We start from the raw sequence: 23,439 nt of genomic DNA on the forward strand, positions 1-23,439 counted from the left end.
AGTCCCAGCCTTCCCCTTATATTCATTGTTCTCACTGCTGCTACTCTGCTCATAAAATCTTCATATTTCTCTCTTCAGGCAACTGTATTCCAGGTAGTGAAACCTGTTGCCGTCACAGAACGTCATTCTGAAATGGCTCAGACAGAATGGTGCAAGACTTCAGATGATACAAATCACTAAAACAAGGAACCCGGGGCTGAGTGTAAGCTCCTCATGGCAAAGACTCAGCAACAGAAACGTTTGCTATAAATAATTGTAAATAAATAGAGTATACCTATATGTAATTTGTGGTTTGTTTGTAAACATCTAAAGAGCCAGGTTGTTATTTGTTACACTAACCTTTTTTATATGGAAACAAAAGTCACAAGTAAGTTGTTCTTCTGTAAAGAATCCAGCAATTTCCAAAAGTTTCATCATTCCCTGCTAAAAGAATAATCTGCATAATTATACCTGGTCTACACATTCTGTCCAGCAACTCCCAATATTTTCCCTCAAACCCTTTTCATTTTCCAGCGAGTTCTACCTATTTTCCGGTCAATTATTTTGAACAGTGTAGAAAGTAGGGACAGTTATATGGATAAGAATAAGACCAACAGAATACTAGGCAGCTGAAAAAAATTGAAATCAACGGATACACTCTGGGACAGACTTATTAAAGTTCAAAAGAGTTTTTTCAAGTTGTTGGAGTTGTCATTTGTATTTTCAAAATGTATTAACTAGATCACCAATGTGAGTAATAGAATATGAGTTTAGAGAACCGGGAACTCGAAATTTGAATTCAAGAATGAATTTTTTTAGCAACCAATTTTTTCACCTGTTTTGACCAGTCCCTGGATCAACTTGTACTATGAGCTATCTTCCCTAACCCTGTATTCCCTCACTTGCTAAACACCATCCAACCCCTTCTTAAAGCTATCTAATGTATCAGCCTGTACCACTGATTCAGGGAGAGAATTCCACATCTTCACAGCTCTCACTGTAACAAACCCCTTCCAAATATTTAGGCAGAATCTCTTTTCTTCTAATCAGAATGGGTGCCATCTTGTCAGCTGGAAAGACTTACTGGTAAGTAGAGCATTAGAGAGATTATTATATGATCCCCTTATATATGTATACATAGTTATCATATCAAGCCTTAAGCACCTCTTCTCCAGGATTAACAGCCCCAACTTGGCCAGTCTTTCCTCATAGCTAAGATTTTCCATAACTTTTACCAGCTTAGTTGCCCTTCTCTGTACCCTCTCTAATACAATAGTGTCCTGTTTGAGTGATGGAGACCAAAATTGTACAGCATATTCTAGATGGGACCTTACCAGTGCTCTATAAAGTAGAACAATGACCCCTTCCTCCTGCAAATTTATGCCCCTTTTAATACATCTCAAGAACTTATTTGCCCTTGATGTTGCTGACTGGCATTGCTTGCTACAGCCATGTTTATCATCTGCAAGGACTCCAAGGTCCCTTTCCATCATGGATTTGCCTAGTGTAGTCCCATTAAAAGACAAGTACCTTTTTTTTAAAAAAAAAAAAAAAAAAAATTAGTTTCTTTTTAACAAAAAAAAAACAACACAAAGACAGTTTTAACTTTTAAATCACAAAGCTTTTATTAAGAAATTACTTACTGATTCTCTGCATGCGCTCCTCTTCAGAAACGGCGACAAGGCGACGTGCTCGATTTCTCCACCCTGGCTATCTCCTATAGAAGGAAGGTTGGAGAAATCGAGCGCCGCACAATGGATCGTCGACCTGTCGCCGTTTCTGAAGAGGAGCGCATGCAGAGAATACGTAAGTAATTTCTTTTTTTCATTAAAAAGAAACAATTTTTTCAAAATTTTTTTTATGTTACTGGTCTTTTAAGGGTATAAGTGGCTTGGATATTTTTACATCCCAGGTGCATGACTTTATATTTATCAACATTGAATCTCATTTGCCACTTAGCTGCCAGATTACCAGTTTGTCAAGATCCTGTTGCAAGGATGCCGCATCCTAGATGGAATTAATTGGGCTGGATAGTTTTGTGTCATCTGCAAATACAGATACATTACTTACAACCCCCTTCTCTGAGTCATTAATAAACAAGCTAAATAAAACTGGAGCCCTGAGGGACCTGTATTGGGTCCAGTCATAGGATTCTAGTAGTCTGTACAGCAGAAAATTAGGCATGATAATAGTCACGCTAATTGGAATTACTAATCATAAGGCTGACGAGATAAGGAAAGATATGCAGAAAACATAACCATAAAACCATATTATTACAGTTCTTGATTGCAAAAGAAGTTTCTTTACGTAATATCTTAGTTTAAAATTAGAAATTCTGCAAAACGTGCCAAGATCCTGTTTTTTTCACACAGAAATTTAAGTTATTTTTTTCTGACCCCCATCAGACAGATCAGTTATTCAAGCCAAACTCAATGTTTCAGGGTGTTTACGCCTGCCTCCATCAGACATACCTGGAATATCGCAATAAAGGCTATCTCTGCATCTTAACTCTGGTGTTTCGGAGTCGCACCACCATCATTGTAAATGATTTCTTAGAAAAACACAAACCACCCCACTGTCCCTTTGTTTTTATCCTTCTGATTCAAGCAGAGGTCTGACTGCAGTCAGTATTCAAAATCTCACAATATCAGAAGAGATAGAAAAGAACCCCCACTTGATCAGTTAAACTAGAGCAGTCACAATGAATTTTTTACACACTTATTAGATCCCAATTAGGTTATAAGCACTTGGATAAACACCACTAATTAGTACATAGAGTTGAGTATATCACTTAGTAATGAATTATAAGGTGCTGTGCAATAAGTTATAAAGTGCAGTGCAATAAGTTAACTAAATATTAAAAAAAAAAAAAAAAATCCAAAAAGATCTATATTGCAATAGATCATAGAATTCAGTCGGGACCTCTTCACACAGATTTGTACCCTACCAAATTAATCAATTATGTTGTGCCAGATTAGTTAAGTGCTACCACGAATGATGACTAAAGTCTTATTTTATAGTTACTATGTTAAAAAATAAATTGATTGTTACAGGAAATAATCAATGAAGAGAATTGATTCATTAAATATAAAGTGCTGATAAGTGCTGTATTAGTTAATACTCCTACGTGAAAAGTAAGGTTCAATTGATTAAATTAAATAGACTGCCATTTGATAGGATAAAAACTAAAATCAATGCTCAAATTCATGAAAAAAGGAGGAAAATGAAATGAGAGAGGTGGAGTTGTCCCAAAACTGCTGCCTAAATTGTTTCTATCCCTGGGACACCACAAAGATGGAGAAGGCAGAGTAACCGGGACTGTGGTCTCAGTTTTTAGCTGGGCCCTAAGCTGGTTTGAGAAGCTAATATATCCTATAAAACCACAATTCCATGGTCTCCTGAGAGTTTAGTATACAGAGAAGGAGACAGAGCTGAACCGAGCAAGGATTATTTCCACCACCCACAAAAAATATTTTTAGCCAAGGTTTTTGAATTAAATTAAAAGTAGCTAAGATCAATGGATAAGACCGCCTAGGCTCGGTTATAACTGTTTTGTTAGCATTGTGTGTATTGTTAAGGGTTGTCGTCGGTATCCATTTTGTTTAGTACGGTAGTATGTGTGTTATAAGCCACAGTGTGTGGGTTCTTTTTTACTTCACATATCACTGCAAGTATCAAGTACAAGTATAGGACCTGTTATTCAGAATGCTTGGGACCTGGGTTTTTCAACATAATGAATCTTTACATAATTTGGATCTTCATACCTAAAGTCTACTAGAAAATCATGTAAATATCAAATAAACCCAAAAGGCTGGTTTTGTTTCCAATAAGGATTAATTATATCTTAGTTTGGATCAATTTTATGGCACAGGTTTTTGAGGAGCCAACTGGAAAAAATGCTATTCTGGATCTAGTGTTCTCAAATGACACAGAACTTATAGAAAATGTGCAAGTCATTGAACCCCTGGGTAATAGCAGCCATAATGTTATATCATTTAGGGGCACATTTACTAGGGGGCACATTTACTAAGCTCGAGTGAAGGATTCAAAGTAAAAAAACTTCAAATTTCGAAGTATTTTTTTGGGTACTTCGACCATCGAATAGGCTACTATGACCTTCGACTACGACTTCGACTTCGATTCGAACTAAAAATCGTTCGACCATTCGATAGTCGAAGTACTGTTTCTATAAAAAAAACTTTGACTACGTACTTCGGTAGTTTAAACCTACCGAGTTACAATGTTAGCCTATGGGGACCTTCCCCATAGCCAAACACTCCCCCATAGGCTAAACAGCAATTTGGCAGGTTTAAGGTGGCAAAGTGTTGAAGTCTAAGTTTTTTAAAGAGACAGTATTCGTATTTCGAAGTCAAAGTTTTTTCAATTCAAATCAAATTTTTTGCCTATTCGATGGTCGAAATACCCAAAAATTACTTCAAAATTTGAAGTTTTTGAATTCGAAAATTCCCTTCGACCCTTAGTAAATGGGCCCCATAATGTCTGGTACAAAAACAAATATATACTGGTTGAATATGAAAAAAAAACAAATATATACTGGAACAACATAAATCATGAATTTCAGAAAAGCTAATTTAAGTGCCTTGAGGGCTGTCCTTCAGAGCATTGATTGGGGCATTATGTTTTCAGCTAAAAACACAGAACAGAAATGGTTGTCAAAAAAGATATTAAATCGTTACTGTTCTCAATTTATTCCCTTAAGGAGTAAATGTCAAAGCTCTAAGAATCACCCTATGTGGCTTAATATACAAGTAAAGAAGTCAATAGGAAAGAAGAGAAAGGCATTTAAAAACTACAAGTCTGTGGGGACAGAAGCTGCATTTAATGAATATAAACACTGTAATAAATGTTGTAAAACAGCAATCCGGAAAGGAAATGAAGAGTGCAGAGGCTAAAACTAACCCCAAAAAGTTTTGTTTTGGCTTTTTAGCAAGTGAGGGAATACAGGGTTATGGGAGATAGCTCACAGTACAAGTTGATCCAGGGACTGGTCTGATTGTCATTTTGGAGTCAGGAAGGATTTTTTTCCCCCTCTGAGGCAAATTGGAGAGGCTTCAGATGGGGTTTTTTTCCTTCCTCTGGGTCAACTTGCAGTTAGGCAGGTTAAAATTGAATGGGTAATATTAATTTTTATAATAATAATTAAGAGAGCTAAATATCTAATTATCCTTACATCTTACTCACCTATGATTGCTATTTTAGGCAACCCATCTTTTGAACCTGCCAACTTAGCAAACCAGGGGAGGTAATTCATTGTTCAATATCAGGGATTTGATGGTCCTCATCCACAACACTTAGCGGGTTATTTATTAAAGTCCAAATGCCAAAATAAAATCCAAATTTTTAGTGGGGAAAAAAACGAGAATTTTTCGAGATTTATTATACACTGATGCTGCAACAAGTCTGAATCTGAAAAATCTAGCATCTCAGACCTTTCCGAGGTTGTATATGTCATTGGGAGAGGTCCCTATGCTATTTGGAAGTTTCTGTGGTCTGCGCTGTAATTAGCCTAAAAATCCGACTATTTCCGGATCTTTTGGGAAAACGATTCGGGTTTTCACTTGATTTTATTGAGTTTTCCCCCATTCTGATTAAATCGTGATTTTTTAATAATAAATAAGTTTAAATCGTGGATTCTAGTTTGGACAGACTTTTTTATCATAAAATCTGAAAAATTCAGATTTTCATAAATAACCCCCTTACTGTAAAAAAAAAGATAGACTGCAGATTTCCAGCTACGAGAGTTTATATATACTTTCAAATTAGACACTTCCTTTAAACTTTTATTAACTAAGTCAGAGAGAACACACCTACCCAGTCTGAACAACTGGCTCAGCAAGATTTTAAATATAGAATTGTCTTTATTCAAAAATTTCCAAACATCTTTATTCAAAACAAATCTTGGTCTTCCTAGGAATTGTTTTTCAATTTTAATTATTTTAACAGCATCTCTTGATGGTTATTCTGTTCTATCTTTAATCAATTTCTTCTAAAATGAATCTCAGTTACAATTAAAAAAGAAAGATGAATGTAACAAGAGTTGCAGCTCTGAAGCAGGTCTAATAACCCATAATAACAAGCTAGCAGGTAGCATTTAATGGACATCTGTTTGAAAGCAAATATCTTTTACAAATGGTGGTATTCAATAAGCAGGCAAAAGCCTGACGTATAATTATAATCTTAGCCCTGACTTCCCTCTTTATTTTCTTTAGAAATTGTTTCCCCCTCACCCAAATTACTTTCTTCCCCTTTTTGTGCAGAGCTTTAATACTAATGTTTTATCACCGTAGAAACACTGGCTGGAAATATGTACTTCCCATGGATTTTTGCTCAACTTATACCCTTTTTAACATGTTGTGGATAAGGAGAGTTTTAGCTTCTCTTCATTTTGGTTTGAAATCCATATACATTTTTGATTCATGTGGAATATTACTTTTCTGCACTAATCTTTTTATTGTATATGAAATATAATATACTTTATATACAATAAAAACGCAATCATACAATGCAATTAATATAAAATGCCTTGGCTTTTTATTGTATCTGAGTGGCAACTACCACATTGTAAGCCTTGGCTGACAAATACAGTTAGAATAGAGTCTTCTAAGTGTCATAATCATGAGAAGACAGTGTTCATTTAACATCTGTGGTGGACTGAGAAACATTTAGGGGCTATTATGAATATAAAAAGTCAGACTAAACTAGAATCCACGATTTGCCCTTATTTATCAATGTAAAAACTCAAAACAATCGGGTCAGGTTAAACCACATCTTTTTCGAATTGTATCGATTAGAAATTAAAAATACTTCAAAATTCGACCATTGAATTAAAATACTTTGAATTTGAATATCGAATTCAAACTTTTTTTCATAGAATTTGGCTATTCTACAGTCGAAGTAAAATCGATGGATTCGAACGATTTTATCGTACGATCGAACGATTTTTACTTCGACTTCAAAAACTTAGAAAAATGCTGTAGAAGGTCCCATAGCCTAACAGCACTTCGGCAGGTTTAATTTGGCGAAGTATTGAAGTCGAAGTTTTTTTTAAAGAGACAGTACTTCAATTATCGAATGGTCGAATATTCAAACTATTTTTTACTTTGAATCGAAGTAAATTTGAAGTCGTAACATCCTATTAAATGGTCGAAGTATCCAAAAATTACTTCGAATTTCGATTTTTTTTACTTCGAAAATTCCCTCTAATTCACTTTGACCCTTGATAAATCTGCCCCTTAATGTCTGACACCCAAAAAACATGAAAAATTTGCGTTTTCGCTGAAAAACCAGAATCAAACCCCAAAAACTCTGTACATTTCGTGAGGGTTAAAAATCTTCAAATGGTTAAGGGGACATCTGCCATTGACTTTTACATGAAATAGATGGCGTATTTTTGGATTCAGACTTCAGAACAGCTTTGGGGTATAATAAAACCCCCAAAAAAACACATCTTTTTTACTGCAACTTTTTGCGGGTTCTCGGCAGCAAAACCGATGCCTCGAAAAAGTCCCGTTTATAAATAACCCCCTAAGTTATTATGATGTGCCTCTTTATTGGTCAGGTTCAAACCTACATGACTTTATCATACACTGGGCTGTATTTCCAAGTAGCTTTAAGTCAAAATACATTTGAGTCCTATCCAAATGTGTAAAAGTAACAGCTACGGAAACAATAGAAACAGTTATAAAAGCATTTTTACTACTGCATGGTTTTCCATATCAAGTGCTTATGGAAAGGGGTTCACAGTTACATCAAGATTTTGGAAAACTTTGTTAGACATCAAGGTGAACGTTTCTAATGCTTTCTGTCCACAGTAAAATGGCCAGTCAAAACAAACAACCAAATACCTTCACCATTATTTGAATTCGAAGTCGTAGCATCCTATTCAATGGTCGAAGTATCCAAAAATTACTTTGTATTTCGAATTTTTTTGATAAATCTGCCGTTTAATGTCTATTTCATCTATTTATTTGAGTTGTATTCAAGACATCTTGGTAGATCTTTGAACAATGAGCAATTAGAGCGTGGATAAAAATAAATAAAAAAAACAAAAAAGGAATCCTCAAACAACAAGCAGACCACCATGGACAACTTTCTAGTAAAAGTTTGGTTATCACCTGAGAACCTATTTCTAGACCTAACTTCAGTTAAATTACGGCTGATGTTTATTGAAGAAGAGCTAAAGTGTAACCAAAGAAGTAGCTAGAAATGTTGGACATTAGTTTATGTGCTTCTGTACCAGCCCAAGGCAACCACAGCCCTTTAGCAGTAAAGATCTCTGTCTCCAAAGATGCCCCAGTAGCTCCCCATCTTCTTTTCTGCTGATTCACTGCACATGCTCTGTGCTGCTGTCACTTACTGAGCTTAGGGACCCACTCACAATATACAGTACACATAGAATATAAATGTCACAATATAAGGTTGATTAGTAATTAATACAGATAATTACTAAATGGCAGCACAGTGCAATTAGCATCAGAATTTGGAATTCCGAATTGGAATTCCGAACTTACTCATTGTTCTTAAATACCAATCCATTATGTGTCCAGTCTGCTGATATTATAAATTGTGTCAAAAGTGGATTTCTCCTGCTATTCCTGGTTTAACTCCCTCTGTTATAAACTCCTGTTCTTTTTAACTCCTTATAGTTCTAAAATGTAAAAATGCTTTCAAAATTCCATACATAAAGTGCTTATTCTTATGTTTTTGCACCGGGTGTCAGTGTAGCCATTGTGGCTTTTTACTGTTCTGTGAGCACCAGGCATAGGGTTGCCACCCGTCCAGTTTTTACCTGGACAGCCTGGTTTTTTAAAGTGCTGCCCTGGGTCAAAATTACCTGCCCTTTTTTCCAAATTGGTAAAACCCGGCAGGATTCCGTGTGATTGACACGACAATCGGGCAATCGCTGATTGCCACATTATAGCCCCACCCCTGATGTCCCCCCCCGTGACATCACAGTCCCGCCCCCCCAATGTCATGGTCTCACCCCCACAATGTCACTGTCCCACCCCCAGTCTGGAGTTTAACCAGAAGAAAGGTGGCAACGCTAACCAGGCACAGCAAGAAACAGGGGGAAAATTGTAATTGTACCAGTTGCAACAACATGTCAAGGATTCCCCTTGTGCCCCTTTTTCTTGCATAATATATGGTAATATTACTAATTAAATTTAAGTAAGTAAAAAAAAATTTCATTCAATACAGGTATGGGATCCATTACCCGGAAACCCATTATCCAGAAAGCTCCAAATTACAAAAAGGTCATCTCCCATAGAGTCCATGTTATCCAAATAATCCAAATGTTTAAAAATGTCTATTTCACTGTAATAGTAAAACAGTACCTTTACTTGATCCCAACTAAGATATAATTAATCCTTTTTGGAAGTAACACCGGCCTATTGGGTTTATTTAATGTTCTACATGACTTTCCAGTAGACTTAAGGTATAAAGATCCAAATCATGGAAATCCGTTATCCAGAAGACCCCAAGTCCCAAGCATCCTGGATAACAGGTCCCATACCTGTGCAAGGTTCATTATACTGAAATAAGAATCTTTCTAGTTATAATCAATTATATATATAATAATCCTATACCCCTTTAAAGTTTGCTTTACAGAGGAGGAGCTAATCTCTCTGTTCTTATCACACTTGGGGTTTATAATGTTACACTTCTCTAATTGTCTCACTCTGTCTCTGTAATGGACTGATCGGCTTCAGGACTGTGTCAGGACAATGACCCAGGTACGGAGGGCTATTTCTTGCTAAATTGTTACGTTTCTTAGGTAGGTTGTTGCTAAGTCTTTTAGGTGAGTCATCTTAAATCTTTCATTATTCTAAAGTTGTCATTTTCATCCTGCCTGTGCTAGCTTGCTGGGAGTTGTAGAAACATAAGGAAAATCACAGATTGAAATTCATAGTCTGCAAACCATTTGCCTTCCATTTTGTCACTGGGTATTGTCTAATACAGTGATCCCCAACCAGTAGCTCGCGAGCAACATGTTGCTCTCCAACCCCTTGGATGTTGCTCTCTGTGTACTCAGAGCAGATGCATATTTTTGAATTCCAGGCTTGGAAGCAAGTTTTAATTGCATCAAAAAACTAAGTATAGTACCAAGTAGAGCCTCTTGTAGGTTGCCAGTCCACATAGGGGCAACCAAATAGCCAATCAGAGCCCTTATTTGGCACCCCAAGGGACTATTTTATGCTTGTAACATAGTAACATAGTAAGTAAGGTTGAAAAAAGACACATGTCCATCGAGTTCAACCTTTTTTTTTTTTTTTTGTTTATTAACTACCTATCTGCCAGTTGATCCAGAGGAAGGCAAAAAAACCCATCTGAAGCCTCTCCAATTTGCCTTAGAGGGGGAAAAATTCCTTCCTGACTCCAAAATGGCAATCGGACTAGTCCCTGGATCAACTTGGACTATGAGCTATTTCCCATAACCCTGTATTCCCTTACTTGCTAAAAAGCCATCCAACCCCTTCTTATACCTATCTAATGTATCAGCCTGTACAACTGATTCAGGGAGACAATTCCACATCTTCACAGCTCTCACTGTAAAAAACCCCTTCCGAATATTTAGGCGGAACCTCTTTTCTTCTAATCGGAATGGGTGACCTCGTGTCAGCTGGAAAGACCTACTGGTAAATAAAGCATTAGAGAGATTGTTATATGATCCCCTTATATATTTATACATAGTCATCATATCTCCCCTTAAGCGCCTCTTCTCCAGCGTGAACATCCCCAATTTGGCCAGTCTTTCCTCATAGCTAAGATTTTCAATACCTTTTACCAGCTTAGTTGCCCTTCTCTGTACCCTCTCTAATACAATAATGTCCTGTTTGAGTGATGGAGACCAAAACTGTACGGCATATTCTAGATGGGGCCTTACAAGTGCTCTATACAGTGGAAGAATGACCCCCTCCTCCCGTGACTCTATGCCCCTTTTAATACAGCTCAAGACCTTATTTGCCCTTGATGCTGCTGACTGGCATTGCTTGCTACAGCCAAGTTTATCATCTACAAGGACTCCAAGGTCCTTTTCCATAATGGATTTGCCTAGTGCAGTCTCATTAAGGGTATAAGTGGCTTGGATATTTTTACATCCCAGGTGCATGACTTTACATTTATCAACATTGAATCTCATTTGCCACTTAGCTGCCCAGATTGCCAGTTTGTCAAGATCCTGTTGCAAGGATGCCACATCCTGGATGGAATTAATTGGGCTGGATAATTTTGTGTCATCTGCAAACACTGATACATTACTTACAACACCCTCCCCTAAGTCATTAATGAACAAGTTAAATAAAAGTGGACCCAATACTGAGCCCTGGGGGACCCCACTAAGAACCTTACTCCAAGTAGAGAATGTCCCATTAACAACCACCCTCTGTACCCGATCCTGTAGCCAGTTTTCTATCCATGTGCAAACGACTTCATTAAGCCCAACAGACCTTAGTTTAGAAAGCAGTCGTTTGTGGGGCACAGTATCAAACGCTTTGGCAAAATCCAAATAGATCACATCTACTGCCCCCCCACTATCCAGAATCTTACTTACCACATCATAAAATGCAATCAAATTCGTCTGACATGACCTATCCTTCATAAAGCCATGCTGATTGTTGCTCATAATGCCATTCATTAGGACAAAATTTTGAATGTGATCCCTTAACAAGCCTTCAAATAATTTGCCCACCACAGATTTCAAGCTTACTGGCCTATAATTGCCAGGCTGAGATCGTAATCCCTTTTTAAATATTGGAATAACATCAGCTTTTCTCCAATCCATAGGCACCATACCAGATGACAGTGAATCTGAGAAAATCAGAAATAAGGGCTGGTCTAAAACTGAACTAAGCTCTCTTAGAACCCGGGGGTGTATGCCATCAGGCCCTGGAGCCTTGTTTACATTAATTTGTATTAAAGCTTTTTGAATCATATCCTGAGTCAGCCACTGACTAGATTGAGCTGGATCATTCGTGCAGTTATTAAGTGAGCCTGTGAACCCAGACTCCTCTATTGTATACACTGAAGAAAAGAACTGATTTAACACATTTGCCTTATCTGTATCTGTTACAACCATACTGGTACCATTATTTAATGGAGCAACACTCTCAACCTGCATCTTTTTACTATTAATATATTTAAAAAACTTTTTAGGGTTAGTTTTCACCTCCACCGCAATTAACTCTTCATTTCTTTTCTTAGCCTTCCGGATTGCTGATTTACAACATTTATTACAGTGTTTATATTCATTAATATTGTGTTGCTCCCCAACTTTTTTTACATTTGAATTTGGCTCACGGGTAAAAAAAGGTTGGGGACCCCTGGTCTAATACAATATATTAGAATTCAGATAATGCTGGTTGGCAGAACCTTTTTTTTTTTCACTACAAATTAGCTTTTTGTCAGCTGAATAACTGCTAAATTATAGAATTTAGAAATGTACTTTCATTTCCATCCAGATGCCAATAAGCACGTTTAGGTGTGATTGTAAGAATCCCTGTAGACTTTCCATTCTAAGTGGGTGGATAACATACAGACACATAATGACAACAAAGATTTGGCCATAGGCCCATAAATTAGAAGATTGGGAAGGTAATATTCCAGTGCTCCAAAAAGTAGAGAGTGCTCCCTATGGAGAACTCAGGAATATCATTTTAGAAGGAAGGAGCAGTAAAAATGAAAGCTCTAAGATGAGAGATGGCAGTTGTGGTTTAAAAAGGCGGTGGCCGTGAGATGGCCAGGAATGGAGAGACAAGGGAGAAAATATAGTGAAGAGCTTTGAATGTTAGAAGAAGGGTTTTGTATGTTATCCTTTGTTTAACCAGCAGCCATGATAGTGATTAAACCAGGGGCTAGACAGGTTCCCTCCTAGGAGATTTTAGGAGAATTCTAGCAGCAGTAATTTAGAATGATTGCAGGGAAGAAAGGTGGGAACCTAGAAGACCTGTTAGATTAGTGTTTTACTTGTGATAGAAATCTAGGCAATATTATAGAGGAAGAAACAGTAGGTTTTGGTTAGAGAAGGAGACTGACTGGTCAAAGATAATCCCGAGGCAGTGTGCCAAATCAGTCAGTCATTTTGGTCAGGCTTTCAACAAGGCTATTTATATTTTAAATATATGAAAATAAGTATTTTGATTTCCTCCTAAATAGTTCTGGTCACAGGCTCCCTGGTGCTTATTGTTGACCGGGAGCATTATCAGTGGAAGTAGGACATTGTTGGCATCATATTATGCTCACTCTTGTTTGGAAGACAATGGCGGGGATTCTGAAACTGCATTGCATTTCTTGCAAGAACAATATAATACAGTAGAACGTTCATTTTACATCCCCTGATTTTAAGTTTCCCCTCATTTTATATTGTTGTTTTGTGGTCCCACCTATATATCATGAATAATACATTTCCCTGATTTTACATTTTCTTGGATTCTACATCATTTTTTTCTGGTCTCCTGAAAAACATAAAATGGGGGTTCTACTGTAACACATTTTTGTCTATGTCTCCTTGAATGTAGCATCAATGCACCCAATGCAAATTATTGTATAACCATAGCAATTAGCTTTGCCAAATTGTCTAATTACTGGTTGCTGTGGGTTGTAAAGCAAATTAACTGAAGTGAATCAATAAAGTTGTCCATTTGCTAATAAAGGGGAGAGAACAGGGCCAGACCGGCCAGGCACCCTAGACAACTCGGCCGGCCACCCTGCTTTGCCCCCTTGCGCACATGCGGGAAGAGAGAAAGATCGACGGAGGGGAGGAGATTGAGACGGAGTAGTGGGTTGTGTAGGTAGGAGAACACAACAGGGGGAAGGGTGACAGGAGGAAGGGGAGAGTGACAGAGCGTAGGGTGACAGAGGGAAGGAAGGGAAGTAAGGGGTGCAAACCCAGATAGGGGAAGGCAGAAAACAATTTTAGAGGTAGCTGCTCAGCTCCCCCATATCATTGCACCCTAGCCAGCTGCCTTTTCTGCCTACCCCTTAGTTCCGGTCCTATCACATAGTGTTTTTTTATTGTTAAACTTCACTAATTGTGTCACATTCTGTGTTTTTAATGGACCAACTTGCTGCAGAGCCGTGTCAGGATGAGGATCCAGGTTGGACAGTTGCTGATAGGTAAGTGCAGTTGGGGGAGTATAGTGAAGCATTGCAGTTACACTCCTCAGTAGAGCAGCGTGGGTCAATTATACCTGCATTTATTCTAAGTTAATAATGTTTAGGCTATTATGGGGATTTTTACCCCTGCCATAGTTTAAATGAAAAAAATGTGGGAAGAGCTTCAGTTGCAGGGCAGCCTTCTTCTGTCTCTTCATACCACCTGCCATAGGGATCCCGATCCCGAAGCTTGCGGATCAAGCAGGTTTGGGCTGAATTTTGCATGATGTTCTCAGGCTGCAACCTTCTACTGTCCCACTTCCACCTACATGCGCGCCTTTTTATATATATTCAGGCTGGCGTGCCCCAACCCCATCTGTGACACTGGGACAGGTTGCCCACAGATATATAAAGAGGGGAGCATGCCAAGTTAGGGTCATGTGGGGGTTCTGTCAGATCCGGTTATGGTTGGGTGGGGGTTGAATTTTAGTCAACCTACACATCACTAGATCCTGATGTAGCCAGCAGGTAGGAAAGGGGCAGGAGGGAGGGCTCACAGTTCTTTGTTCAGCCATCATGGAAATGTCCTCTAATGCAAATAACCCCCCCAAAAAAATACTTTTTTTCACTCCCCAATTTACAAAGATTGCTCCTGGTTTATGAATGGCAGGTGTCCAGTTGCTTAGCAAGAGGGTACCAATAAAAGTGTGTCTTTTTAGTCGGCAATACAGGTCATGTTTGGGCATAATTTCCAAGGTATAATCCACAAGGATGAAATGAAAGTCTTTACATGCATAATTAATGATAATTAAACTCTCAACATGGTAACCCTGTGTGCATTTTTTTTTTGCAGCTGCCTGTGCATTAGTCATCTTCACCGGAGCTCAAGGTTGGTGGGTAACTCAAATCCAGCCTATGTGAATCAATTTAAATACATTTTACTAACATTGAGGTACTAGTGCCCCATTTGGTCAAAATATGTAAGCTCACATGCCACAACAAGGCCTCTCATTTAACATGAGTACTTTGCATAGGCATGGGACCTGTTATACAGAATGCTCTGGACCTGGGGTTTTCTGGATAAGGGTTTTTTCTATAATTTGGATCTCCTTAATCTGTTAATCATTTTAACATTAAATAACCCAATAGGACTGTTATCTTAGTTGGGATTGAGTACAAGGTACTGTTTTATTAGTACAGAAAAAAAGGAAATCATTTTTTAAAATTTTGAATTATTTTATTAAAATGGAGTCTGAGGTAGATGACCTTCCTGTAATTCAGAGCTTTCTTAATAATAGATCCTATAGTAAACATTGGATTGCATTTAAAACATTTAAAACCATTAAACCCTTAACAACAATGCACATTATTGTGACTGACTGGTAGAACTGTGTTCACTTACCCTTTATACTCAGAAGCTATAGGAGCATTTTCTTGCATAGTGATGAGTTAAACGTATCAAAGTAAATGGGCGTCAACAAATGTTTTTCTCACGCCAAATGTATTAAAGTCAATTGCCATTTTTCTTATGGCGACTTTTTTGTGTCATGACAATTTTGCCTTGGCGACTTTTTTGTCTCAGTAATTTTTTTGTCCAAAGCATTAAAGTCAATGGGCGTTTTTCTCATGGCGACTTTTTTGTCTCAGTTACAATTTTGTCTTGGCGACTTTTTTGTAACGGAAAAATTTGTTTTGTGAAATAATTCAGCATTTTGCCACAAATCCATGTCTAGAGAAAAAATTTGTTCATCACTAAGGGGCCAATTCATTAACTTCGAGTGAAGGATTCTAAGTTAAAAAACTTCGAATTTCGAAGTGTTTTTTTGGCTACTTCGACCTTCGACTACGACTTTGACTTCGAATCAAATGATTCAAACTAAAAATCGTTTGACTATTCGATCATTCAATAGTCGAAGTACTGTCTCTTTAAGAAAAAACTTCGACCCCCTAGTTCGCCACCTAAAAGCTACCGAACCCAATGTTAGCCTATGGGGAAGGTCCCCATAGGCTTGCCTAACTTTTTTTGGTCGAACGATTATTCCTTCGATCGTTCGATCAAAGTATTTGCGCATAATCCTTCGACTTCGATATTCGAAGTCGAAAGATTTTCATTCCCCAGTCGAATATTGAGGGTTAATTAACCCTCAATATTCGACCCTTGATGAATTTGCCCCTAAGTGTGCATTGTGTGCAACTGGGCGGTGGAACCATGGTCACTTATATTCTGTTCAGAAACACTAGTGGGACCAGCAAGGAAGCTTTTAAATCCCAACTAATTAATACATAGTTACCTAGATACATAATTAGATTGGGTTGAAAAAAGTCCATCAAGTTCAACCCCTCCAAATGAAACCCAGCATCCATATACACACACACACTGACCCCTCCATACACTCACATAAACTATATATACTTATACACTAAGGGGCAAACTAACTAAGCTCAAATGAATGTTCGAATTTCAAAAACTTCGAATTTCGAAGTAAATTTTTGGGTACTTTGACCATCGAATAGGCTATATTTGACCATTTGACTTTGATTCGAACGACTATTCGACCATTCGATAATCGAAGTATTGTCTCTTTAAAAAAAACTTCATACTTCATACTTCGCCAAATTAAAGCTACGAAGTGCATTAAAGCTACCGAAGTGCAGATTTAATCGTTCGATTTTTATTCGACAGCAGGATTGCCAAATTTGTTGAAAAAACTTCGAATTCATTACTCAAATTCAGCGTTTTTTAATTAGATGGTCGAATTTCGAAGTTTTTTGTACTTCGAAATTCGACCCTTAGTAAATTTGCCCCTAACTATTGATTTTAATATCACAATAACCTTGGATATTCTGCTTGTTCAAGAAATCCTCCAATCCTCTCTTAAAAGCATTAACAGAATCAGCATATTTCAGGTGAGGCTTTACCAGGGACCTATAAAGAGGCAAAAGTATTCATCACTTCAGTTAATGCCCTTTTTTATGCAAGACAGAACTTTATATTCTTTAGTAGCCACAAAATGACACTGCCTGGGATTAGACAAGCAGTTAAGGAAACTCCCAACACACTGTCATTTAGGGTATAATTTCCATCTATATTATTTTTGCTTAAGTACATAACCTGCATTTATCCACGTTGAACCTCATTTTCCAGTTTGCTGCCCAGTTTTCCAATTTAGTCAAATCACTCTGCAAAGTGGCAGCATCCTGCATGGAACCTATAGTTTTGCACTTTTTAGTATCATCAACAAAAAATAGAAACAGTACTTTCAATGGCCACCTCCAGGTCATTAATAAACAAGTTGAAAAGAAAGGGACCTAGTACAGAGCCCTGTGGTACTCCACTAACAACACTGGTCCAATTAGAAAATGTTCCATTTACCACCACTCTTTGTAGTCTATCTTTTAGCCAGTTCTCTATCCAGGTACAAATACTATGTTCCAGGCCAACATTCCTTAATTTAACCAGTAACCTTCTGCGTGGCACTGTATCAAATGCTTTAGCAAAGTCTAAGTAAATCACATCCACTGCCATCCCAGAATCAAGGTCCCTGCTTACCTTCTCATGAAAGGAAATAAAATTAGTCTGGTAGTAAAGAGCAATTGCTAATCTTTCCTCAATTATTATCTTGAAAGGTGGGAAACAAAACTGAATAATACAAGCCAATATCTCAAAATCCATCTAAAACCTCAAACCCCTACCTGGTGAATGAGGATGAAAAACAACTCACTTCCATCAAGTAAAAACTATACAATGTCACTTCAATTGCTAGAACCATCAAAATGACCAGTAATGGAATATATTTCAATATATCTGCAAGGCATAATGCCGAATCACTCACCTGTGGCTTAAGGTTTTTCCTAAAAATATTAACTTTGTGAATAATAAAAACTTGGATATAATAAAATAACAGAGTTGCCATTGACAAATTATTTATATTTTTAGTAGACATCAGGTATGTACATTAGATACATTTAATATGTATGAATCTAATATGGCTAAAATGTTGAGTATTGTATACATGATGAATGTAATTTAGTGGATAAGACTTGCTATATGCCAATTGCAGAATTTATAGTATATATTTATAGTATTTACACAGATTTATCCCAAAGTATATTGTCATTTGGTCAGATCAGTAGAGTAATAGAATTATCTTTGTTTTAGGTTACAGCACTGCGGCCAGAGACAAAGTGACAACCAAAGATTGCGTAGAGAAAAGTAACTATCACTTGCAGTTCTAATGATACAGGAAAGAAAACTAACCTCTGATACTGATTCTCCATCACATCTCCCATGTACTTTATATAGACATAAGTCAGCAACTATATAGCGTCTGCAAAGTTTCTGCTACTCACAGATACATTTTTTAAAATACTGTGATTTAATATATTTATTGCTATTTTACAGGCTATTCATGCACAATTGTCTATTGTATAACAATATTATCACAGATATATTGGGAAATCGAAGTGGACCATAAAAATAACTTTGAGGGACACGTCATTGAATTCCAGAACAAATACAGTGAACGGGACAAACAGTATAGAGGATCAACTTTTATGTATTTCCTTGTTCATGTTACAGGTTGCGGTTATGACGGGAATTCACGTCTGAGCTTGAACCAGACATGTTTTATAAAAAGTAAATATCACTGTATTTATATGTTTGGAAATGTATAGTATAGTTATTTATTGATGTTTTATAGGTTGGTACTACTTGGACACACACCAATAAGGTGGACGGTTTCTGCTCACACTCCAAAATATATACAGGCAGGTTAACTGGCTCCCGATAAAATTGACCCTTCTGTGTGTGAATATGATAGGGAAATGATTATTATTGATGTAGCCTCCATCTGTATAAAAGCGTCCCCGGTCTTTGACCTCATGGCTTTATTTGATCACTGGTCTTCTCTGAGACATATATTATAACAGGGGGCACAGTATTCGCCCTATAAATGTAAATTGTTGGTATTTTGACTGACCAGACCAAATGTGGTTTTGATTTAGTTGGCCAGCTTAAATGTATTGAAACATAATGAAAAACAATATATGCATTGTCTAATGGGGTAAACCCTCTTGCGTGTGATCACTTACAGTGAGAGAAGAGAACTGCATTTCCATGCCTGGATTTATTTTCCCAGAATGTCATGGTGAGTTGTATTTGGGGGCATGGGTATTTCTGTATGAGATAGGGGGTACCTACCATGATGTAAACATTGTTACATAGTTAAGTTGGGTCGAGAAAAGACAAAACTCCATCCCCTCCTACATACTCCTTTTCACCAGGATTAATGTGTGGCATGTGTGATGGCTGATTCAGTTAATGCCTTTAAGAATGGCTTGGATGATTTTTTGGACAGACATAATATCAAAGGCTATTGTGATACTAAACTCTATAGTTAGTATAGGTATGGGTATATAGAATTTAATTAAAAGTAGGGAGGGGTGTGTGTATGGGGCTGGGTTTTCATTTGGAGGGGTTGAACTTGATGGACTTTGTCTTTTTTCAACCCGATTTAACTATGTAACTATGAGGATTAATTATATCTTAATTGGGATCAAGTACAAGGTACTGTTTTATTATTACAGAGAAAAAGATAAATCATTTTTAGAAATCTCTATTATTTTGATAAAATGGAGTCTATCGGAGATGGCCATTCCATAATTTGGAGCTTTCTAGATAATGGGTTTCTGGATAACAGATCCCATCCCTGTAACCGTGTTTTGCGTTTCTATGCAGATATAAGCGAGTGTCTGGAGAACCCAAAAATCTGTGGAGAAAATATACAATGTAGGAACACTCTGGGAGGATACAAGTGTGTGTGTCACTCTGGCTATCAGACAAACAAAAACAAAACAGAATTTTGCCATAACGAAAAAAATAATACATGTGAAGGTAAGTAAATAACCAGGACAGTTGTATGGTTCACATGGAGATTGTACATCCCTCTCAAGCTGCAGAAGAAGAGATATTAATAAGCCGATTTATCATTCAAAATTTCAGGGGATTCATTCAATTATTTGGGCCAGTGGCACAGGGGGTGTTGTCATCCATTGGAAAACATCAGGAATCAAAACAGCCCTGTCCATGTGTCAGTGTCAGATTGGCCTCATAATATCAAGATTGTTTCAACATTACCCCTGCTATAGATATCCTGAAAAGAGAATAAAGATTCACCCCTAAAATCAGCCCCTCACATCTACACACCTTAGGTATTTTATATGTGAAGAGTGACTAGATAGTTAAGTATATCATCTAAAAATGGTGTGATTAAATAGAGCTGTAAATAAATACCTTTAAAGGGATACTGTCATGGGAAAAAAAAAATTCAAAACGAATCAGTTAATAGTGCTGCTCCAGCAGAATTCTGCACTGAAATCCATTTCTCAAAAGAGCAAACAAATTTTTTTATATTCAATTTTGAAATCTGACATGGGGCTAGACATATTGTCAATTTCCCAGCTCCCCAAAGTCATGTGACTTGTGCTCTGATAAACTTCAATCACTCTTTACTGCTGTACTGCAAGTTGGAGTGATATCACCCCCTCCCTTTTTGCCCCTAGCAGCCAAACAAAAGAACAATGGGAAGGTAACCAGAAAGCAGCTCCCTAACACAAGATAACTGCCTGGTAGATCTAAGAACAACACTCAATAGTAAAAACCCATGTCCCACTGAGACTCCTTCAGTTACATTGAGAAGGAAAAACAGCAGCCTGCCAGAAAGCATTTCCCTCCTAAAGTGCAGGCATAATTTACATGACTTGGGGCAGCTGGGAAACTGACAATATGTCTAGTCCCATGTCAGATTTCAAAATTGAATATAAAAAAATCTGTTTGCTCTTTTGAGAAATGGATTCCAGTGCAGAATTCTGCTAGAGTAGCACTATTGTCAAGGATTAGGTAGGGGGCGCTGTAGAGACTGAAGGGAAAGGGCGAGTCCTTGAGGCAGGAGCTGTATGTGCCTAGGGAAAAGCAGGAACAGGTTGATGAGGGCGAAGAGTCAGTCTGGATCAGGTGCAGAACAGGACGGAGAGGGCGAAGATCAGGAGTGGACTAGGCAGGAAGAAGAGGGCGACGACTCAACAGGAACCGACTGGACGGGGCAGGAGTGGAACAGCTTGGATGGGACAGGACGGTGCGGGCGTAGATCAAACTGGGGGATAGAGTGCAGAGGGAGACAGTAGCAGAAGGAGACTGGAGCAAGATAGCAAGAGAGGACTGGAGCAAGATAGCAAGAGAGGACTGGAGCAAGATAGCAAGAGAGGACTGGAGCAAGATAGCAAGAGAGGACTGGAGCAAGATAGCAAGAGAGGACTGGAGCAAGATAGCAAGAGAGGACTGGAGCAAGATAGCACTGGAGCAAGATAGCACGAGAGGACTGGAGCAAGATAGCAAGAGAGGACTGGAGCAAGAGAGGGCTGGAGCAAGATAGCAAGAGAGGGAGACTGGAGCAGGATAGCAAGAGAGGGAGACTGGAGCAGGATAGCAAGAGAGGGAGACTGGAGCAGGATAGCAAGAGAGGGAGACTGGAGCAAGATAGCAAGAGGGGTACAAGGTACAAGGCAGGGTCGGATCAAGGTCAAGGCTGGGAAGGTACAAGATAAGGTAAAGCAAGACAAGGACAGGCAGGCAAGGCAAGGCAAGGCGGAATAACAAGGGAAAAGAGCTAAAACTACCTAGTTAGGGGCGCTGCCACAGTATTAGGAACACCATACAATGCTCTGGCAAGGAGTGGTCTGAGTGCTGCCCTTAAATAGGAAAGAGTCAGCCCTGATTGGCTGATTAAGATAGGCAGCAGCTGAGCTGGGGCTGGAGAGGCCAATCAGGCGGCAGCTGGGCTGGGACTGCAGAGGCCAGGTTACACATAGTGAGCAACCCTACAGGCTGCTCACCTGGCCGAATGGTTAAGGTATCGAGCCAGAAACCCAAAGGTCCCCGGCTCGAATCCCAGCAATACCTGACAACTAGTGATGGGCGAATCTATTCGCCAGGCGCGAATTCGCGGCGAATTCGTGCGTTTCGCCGCGAGCGAATAAATTTGCGAAACGCCCGCAAAAATTCGCCGGCGTCAAAAAAATTTTTCGGAAAAATGGGCGCCGGCGCCAAAAACGGGCGCCGGCGTCGAAAAAACGGGCGCCGGCGTCAAAAACGGGCGCCGGCGTCAAAAACGAGACGCAAATTCGCCCATCACTACTGACAACTATTAACTGATGCGTTTTGAAAAAACATGTTTTCCGATTACAGGATCCCTTTAAATACTACAGTGCTAGATGGATGTGGTTGGAGGCTGAAGCAGTGTATGAAGTAAGAAGTATTGGATACTCTGGCCATTATTTATCACCCTGAATAGTGTCAATTTACTTGACACAGAGTTGCTTGAAATGCTGCACTACTTGATCTATGTATATAGATGTTGCTAAATTATGGGACAGCCCTCCTAAGGGGGGTCAAATCCCTGTGCTAGGGAAAGATTGAATGGCACTTGGGGTGAGATTTAGGGGCAAATTCACTAAAGCGTGAAGCAGCTAACGATAGCGCAAATTCACCAGAGTGACATCATTTCGTTACTTCGCTGATTTACTAACGGGCACCGGTGAAAATTCGCTAGAGAAGTGGACCTACTCTAGTGCTACTTCGCACCCTTACGCCAGGCAAAGTTGCGCTATGGCGAAGGGACGTAACTACGCTAATTCACTAACTTGCGCATTTTACTGAACGTTACCTCTTGTGCCAGACTTGCCTTTGCCACCTCAGACCACGTGAAGTGCAATAGAGTAGATGGGGGATTGCTTCAAAAAAAATAGAAATTTGGCGATGGCGTCTTTTCCTTTTTTAGGCATCGCTAGCGTAAGTTCGCTTTGCTTGATGAATTAACGCTAGCACAACTTTGCTACCGTTCGCCTCCCTGAGCGCAAATTCGAGTTTCAGTGAATTTGTGTATCGCTTGCAAAACTACGCCTGGCAAAGTGTGGCGAAGCTGATGCTGGCGCAAGTTCTTGAATTTGCGCCTTGGGGAGAATTTGACTGGACACTGTAAATGCCCATTGTTGTGGATATAATAACAGTAGTTTTTATTTAACTCCTGTAGGAAACCTAAATCTAAATATCTATCTCAGTTAGAAGGAGTGAAGGAGTTATACTGTGTATATATATATATATATATATATATATATATATATATATATATATATATATATATATATATATATATATATATTAGCTGATTAGATAATTTGTGTATTTATTCTAGTCTTTTGGAAGGAGTGGGCAGACTAACTGATTGGCAATACAATTCTTGTGCAATTAAAGTTATGATGATATTCTGTCCATTGCAGAGTTTGAAAAGAGGT

The 23,439-nt window shown here is 38.4% G+C and overlaps 2 protein-coding genes across 2 annotated transcripts in view; both read left to right on the plus strand.

The window, feature by feature from the left end:
• The window catches only part of LOC108705161 (adhesion G protein-coupled receptor E3), a 34,323-nt gene extending 33,643 nt beyond the window's left edge, over window positions 1-680 (plus strand). Inside the window, exon 19 of the mRNA XM_018241968.2 lies at window positions 79-680. Within this exon, the coding sequence (XP_018097457.2) occupies window positions 79-180 (102 nt within the window). The 3' untranslated portion in view covers window positions 181-680. The remainder of the gene's footprint in view (window positions 1-78) is intronic.
• A 13,401-nt stretch (window positions 681-14,081) lies between these two features.
• The window catches only part of LOC108705157 (adhesion G protein-coupled receptor E1), a 58,780-nt gene continuing 49,422 nt past the window's right edge, over window positions 14,082-23,439 (plus strand). Inside the window, exons 1-3 of the mRNA XM_041587774.1 lie at window positions 14,082-14,112; window positions 14,945-14,980; window positions 19,829-19,984. Of these exons, the coding sequence (XP_041443708.1) occupies window positions 14,082-14,112; window positions 14,945-14,980; window positions 19,829-19,984 (223 nt within the window). The remainder of the gene's footprint in view (window positions 14,113-14,944; window positions 14,981-19,828; window positions 19,985-23,439) is intronic.

The sequence above is a fragment of the Xenopus laevis genome, chromosome 3S (assembly GCF_017654675.1).
Source record: "Xenopus laevis strain J_2021 chromosome 3S, Xenopus_laevis_v10.1, whole genome shotgun sequence".
In the NCBI taxonomy this organism is placed as follows: Eukaryota; Metazoa; Chordata; class Amphibia; order Anura; family Pipidae; genus Xenopus; species Xenopus laevis.